The sequence below is a fragment of the Anastrepha obliqua genome, chromosome 4 (genome assembly GCF_027943255.1).
Source record: "Anastrepha obliqua isolate idAnaObli1 chromosome 4, idAnaObli1_1.0, whole genome shotgun sequence".
NCBI classification, from domain to species: domain Eukaryota; kingdom Metazoa; phylum Arthropoda; class Insecta; order Diptera; family Tephritidae; genus Anastrepha; species Anastrepha obliqua.
The window spans coordinates 51,845,582-51,851,581 of NC_072895.1; the positions used below are offsets into that span (position 1 = coordinate 51,845,582).

The 6,000-nt window shown below is 34.9% G+C and overlaps 1 protein-coding gene across 2 annotated transcripts in view; it reads right to left on the reverse strand.

Annotated features, from left to right (window-relative positions):
- LOC129246248 (multiple C2 and transmembrane domain-containing protein) overlaps positions 1 to 4,691 on the reverse strand; it is an 85,622-nt gene extending 80,931 nt beyond the window's left edge. For both annotated transcript variants that reach the window (XM_054884912.1, XM_054884911.1), the window contains exon 1: positions 4,599 to 4,691. In XM_054884912.1, coding sequence (XP_054740887.1) covers positions 4,599 to 4,641 — 43 coding nt within the window. In that variant the 5' untranslated portion in view covers positions 4,642 to 4,691. The remainder of the gene's footprint in view (positions 1 to 4,598) is intronic.
- Positions 4,692 to 6,000: the final 1,309 nt, after the last annotated feature.

Consider the following 6,000-nt stretch of genomic DNA (forward strand, 5'->3'; position numbering starts at 1 on the left):
TATAATCTGCTTACACAGCTTAAGGAAATTTGTTGCTATAGCAAGCAAGGATTAGCCATGTATGTTGAATATTTTTCCACTTCACAAATAGATGTGTAGGAATGTAGGTATATAAAAAAATAAATCAATAATTAGCGCATATAGGTGTTTGGCTGAGTTCCTTTTCCTATTTATGGCATGCGTTTTAATGTGGATTCTCAAATGGAGGGACCTATAGTTTGAAACCAACTCCGAACGGCAGATTTTTATGAAGAACTTTTAAATGGCAGAAATACACTTGGAGGGTTGCCATTGCCTGCCGAGGGGCGACCGCTATTAGAAAAAACTTTTTCTTAATTTTGGTGGTCATGCACCGTTCGAATGAACTTACGGACTTTCGAATGGTAGTCACGTACGAACCCATTCGGCCGTCTATATAGGTCTGTAGGTATATACGTAAGAATAAAAACGTTGGGCTTCAGTGATTGTCACTCATCATACATAAAATGGATTGAATATTCGTTGATGAGTATCATGAAATCACCTTTTTCATTTAGCCTGGGACCATATATCCTCCTCGTCTTGGTTCATAAATAAAGAAGTTGTCAATAACGCCACCTATCCGAATTTCCTGCAAGAGCAAATAACAAGCTGACCAAAATTTTTCTAAACAGTGTGCGTAGGAGCTCCCAGAGAAAATCGTTACGTATAATTCAGATTTTAAATCTTTGTTGTAAATTAGTTTGCCTACACTTCCTTAGTCAACGCAGTACGTTGGTGTTATTTATTAAATTAGAGGCTCAAGGATTTGCATGAATAGTAACATTCTTAGTCTAGGATTAGTACTAAATTATGCAGCTATTATTTTATCGAATCAGTATTTGGTACAAGAAGTTCTCGTTGTATACTTGTATGATACTTCAAAAGATTCATAACGCACTCTACATGATTTTTGTTTCTTATATCTTATTTATAGTTTCTTGGACTGATGTCAGAATCGTCAGTTTTTATTTATCGTTTGTGAAATACTTCACACTTTACACTTAACATTTTGCACTTTAAATTTTACGCTATAAATTTTACGCTTTAAATTTTACACTTTACATTTTACACTTTGCACCTTTCCTCTTCTGCATAAATAAAACCATTTAAAGAGCTATCAAGTAACCACTTAGCTGTATTTTATGGTATTATCTTAATCGTGCAGTGAAAAGCCAACCTACTCAACAAAGATTGTAGTTCATGAACTTGTATTTTCTGAAAGAAGTCACACCAGTTCGAGAGTGGCTAGAATTGTACCAGTTGCAAAGTGGCTATTTACAGGTTTTTGGAAAACAAAGATTAAGGATACATGCAATGATGCATGACGAATATAAATGTTGGCAATTTTTTTTTAGATAACGAACTAGAGTATTAACTGGAAAAAAGACACAAAATCTGAATAGTTCATTAATTGATGCCACACAGATTTAGAGATTTACTAATTGATTAACTGATATAATGCTCATGAAAAGTATGCACGCTCCAACCGTTGTATCCACATGAGCATGTTGGATAAGCGGTTGTATCATGTATAGTCTGGTTGTATAACCGATTTCCATGTAGGTCCAAGCGGTTGTACAATATGTTGGAACGTGTATACGCATATTGTACAAGCTTTTGAGTTATTTGCGCGGAAAAAAATTAAACTAAAATATTTAAAAGTATAAAAAAAAAATAAAAAAAATAAAATAAAATAAAATAACAAATAATAAAAAACTATTATTAAAAATTTCATCAATGTTTGAAGTTAGCAAACCATAGTTTTATTGTTGTTTCTGGTGCTTCGCTTGAACGGTATAGCTGTCTTTTTAAGGTTAGTATTAAGAAAAAGAGATGAACGTAATAAAACTAGTACCATCTATGTGTTCGGGCACTACCTAGTTGCGCTCGCTTACAAGCTAAATTTAACTATTAACGACGTTTGCAGGAAATGCCGGCCAGAAGAGAAACCCTGGATCTTCTATGCTACTGTCCGGCTCTCTTGAAAACTAGACTATGCTACCTGGGTGCCTCACCTCGTGTGTTACTTGGATTTCTCGATATTTCTCTACCTTTCATATTACTGAGGTCAATGGCAATTTTCCTCATCTGCTTTGTAAAACATAGGTTAAATGAGTATTTGATAGAAGAGATGTGAAAAGAGCATATGGAGTAGTTCCAGTTTCTCCTGGAATTACAATTTTTCTTCTTGCCGTCAAATCTTTAAAGCCAAATAACTATTACAAATATTCAAATCATTCATATGCGGAATACAGAGCTGGCATTTATGTTTATGTTTCAGGTCACCGTTTCGTTATGAACAACAGTCGATTCCAAATGCTTCGGCTGCTTCAGTGGCTGTCTGGCTTTTAGGTAGGATGACTTTAAATTGTTTCTTTATTTAAATGTGAAATCATAGAGTTGAGAATACAACAAATATATGTTAATAATGCTTGCCATTTGGGAGACACAGTTCATTTTATATTAAAAGGGTCCTGCAATGACCTTAACCCTGCTTTGACAACCCGCGTTTGAGAGACGTATGCTTTCTGAATTTTTTGCTTATTTTTTATGCTTTTTTTGTTATTTTCATTTTGCTCAGTCTTTACAGCAGGTTGCCGGAGGTGGTTGTTTTTTCGTGGTAAATTCGTTACGCTTTGAGTTTTGCTATAGCATACGTCTCAAAGTCGTATGGTTAGCTTTTGTGTAACACACTCGATGAAAATTAATTTGTTTTGTTATTGTTTTAGCATTTCTCTTGTTAGAACAAGAGCAATGGTCTGAAAAGGACGTTTAGATGATACACAAATTGCTGCAATTTTACAAGGTTTATCGGAATATTCAGATTCATCTGATAATAACAGTGAAACTGAAAATATAAAAATTGAATATTTGAGGACGATATTCATAGCGCTTTAGCAGATGAGGATACCGCTAACCAAAAACCAGATATAAACACAGCTTTATTTGAGAATCAATCTAATTGTGTTTTATCTTGAAATAACTTACGTTCTCTCAGCCTACTATTAAAAGCAAAATTAAGTACTGCTGGACAACATCGAAGGGTAAAGAAGCTGGCAGACTTACTACTTGTCAGAGTGCCAAGAGGTACTACAAGACCATGTAAATCACTGATTAAGCCTCTTTCCTGTTTTAATGCACTTTTAACTGACGATATTATTATTGAAATTATGAAATGGACGAATGCGGAAATATCCCATAATCGTAAAGATAACATAGCAAAATCAGCTTTTAGGGACTCAAATGTGCATGAAGTTGAGTAATGTTTCGAATCGGAATATTAAAAATGCATTGTCACAAGAGCCCTAAGACAGTAATAATGAAAACAAAGAAGAATCTGGACCAAGCGTAGCGTAGTACACATAACAGAAGTGAAACTTTCAGGGCAGACAAAAAAAGAGGGAGAGACCCGAGAGAGTATGAGAAAGAGAGAGAGAGAAAGAATATTTGTCTAAATATATTCACAACATTTGCTGAGAATACAAATAGACAAAATTTACAAAAAACGGAGAAGGGTTGACCGGTGTAGGTAAACGCCGGACACAAACCATGGCAACAACGCGCACTACTCCGAGCGTTTATCAACCCCACAAACACAGCGTTTCCAGGACCGCAACAACGGCACAAATTACCGCAAGGCAATACCTATAAATCCGACGCCGAAATGGATAGCACTTTATAGTACGCATAATCACTAGCCAGGAAACGCAAATAAGCTCCAAAAAGTAGACACCAAATAAAAAAACGCCGAAAAATGGGGCCAAAAAACGCCTCAAACAGTAGGCACTAAGGAAATGTAACGCCAAAAAGCAGGCACCAAAAATATATTCCAAGTTTGCACCAACAAACAAGGGCCAAAAAGTAGGCAGTGTTATTTCTCACTAGAAATTAGCAACCACAAGGAAAAACTCAAGAAAATAGCTCAAAGTGTATCTAAGATATATATATGATTTTATTGTAGTTTCTAAGCAAACGGCAGTTCCTTTTAAGAATTTCTTTCTAAGAATTCTTTGTTTATTTTATAAGAAGACTTAATTTGTTGGCTTTTTTCCCTAATAAGAAAAATGCTAGTAAACATTTTCTTTAAACATAAGTGCTTTTAATTAATAAGGAAATATATAAGCAAGTACAGAAAAGCTAAAAGACAGTTAAATAAAGAAAACCCATGATACGTCTCAAAGACGTATGCTTATCTTCTTAGCAACTTTCAATAGGGTTATCAAAGCAGGGTTAACGACACAGAATGCTTAATTTAAGGCTTTAACGCTACTAGTATGACACTTAGAATTTCACATCACACTTAGAATTCCACTCACTCACATGGACATTACCCTACTTCAGCTGCGAAGTAAATTGGCAGTATGGTAGTTCAGAACTACTCGTTTTATTGCACGGAATTTGCCCACACAATACATACATACACATGTAGATAATATTGTTGTTGTTCCTTGTATTGTTTTACAACCCTTGAGCGCTAAGCGGAAAAAAGTACTAGCAAGGCGGAAATTGTCAGTTTATGGAAGACAAAAAAGTACAAGTCAAATGAGGTGACAGACAATTTGGCCACAAAAACTTACCTGTTGAGGAAGTTGGTGTTACGAAGTGTTCTGGCGTTGACATTTTGAGGTTGGCGTGGTGATGAAGTTGCTGTGAAACGGTGATGCCGTCAAAGTCACTTATGTTGGGGCGGCGCTGATTATTTCTCTGAATGCATTGTTTTTACGATATTTTAGTTTTTTGGCGTTTTCCATATAATCAATAATTCATATAATTTTAAAATTCGTTTTCTATTCTTAGGGCATGTCTAGTTGATTGTACAACTATCGAAGCTATTTTTATTACTATTTGTTATAATTTTATTTCTTTTTTTTTTGAAGTAACCCTTTTTCACTATTGTGAATATTTAAAATTTTTCATTAATATATTTTCTTTTGTTTTTGCATTTCATACCAGCTTCTAAGTGACTACTTATACACGCCCACTACTGTTGCTTACTAAAACTATAACTAGACTTATTTCTTAGAAAACTTGTTGACACATTGCATGCCACCATGCGTCATATTGTTGGCGGACAGCTAGTCCAACCACGCGTTCGTCACTTTTACTTCAGTCGCACCTTTCATGGTTTTTCTTTGCTTCACCATCTAATTGTTGGCCTAACTATTATCACGATTTCTGTGTTGTTTTGATTTAGCCTTTCAGTTTGATGTGTTGTCATCACGCGATAATTACCACTCATAGCGATATTTTTTGCCTTTGAGCTACTGCGCTGTTATTTCTTTCCTTTTCACGTTCACTTTGTATTTGTGTTTGCTTGCGTGTTCTGAAGACAAACACTCATTGCATTTCCACCCTCTTCTTAGTATGCAAATATTTGTTTTTGTTGTTACCCAAGTATGTCAGTTCCGCTTTTTTCACCTTTGACTTTGCGTACGTTGCTGAACTTTATAATGGCTGTGAATGCTTTTCTGCTGCTGGTCGTTTTTTAAGCCTGGTGTGCCTTGATAGAACTGCAAGGTGTGAGTGCGAGTTCTTATTGCTCCTCTTCGAAATTTAAGAACATTTTAATAGACTGGTAATATGGAGCTTTGAATTTGCTGATTGTAGTATATCATTACTATAAATAAATAAAAACAAAATTGTGACTAGTTTGCTGGAATTAATTTTTTTGAAATAATCTATGCTGAGAGTACAATAAAATTGTTGAGCTGACTTATCTATATATTGGATATTGCAGTGAGTGTAAGAGAATATAAATAATCGTTTTTAAAAATATGCCTACTTGTAAGCGTTAATCTCCGAAATTGATAAACCGGCCTCGCCGGAAGTTTCGCCTTTATTTATAAAAGTAAACTGACTAGGTCATAGGCTTATTTTTATTCTGAAAATATCACTCACCAGATGGCGCTGTTGTATCATAAATTATTTATAAATCTCTGATTTGGCTCAAGTTCAAAACGTATAGAAGCTAAGAGAAAA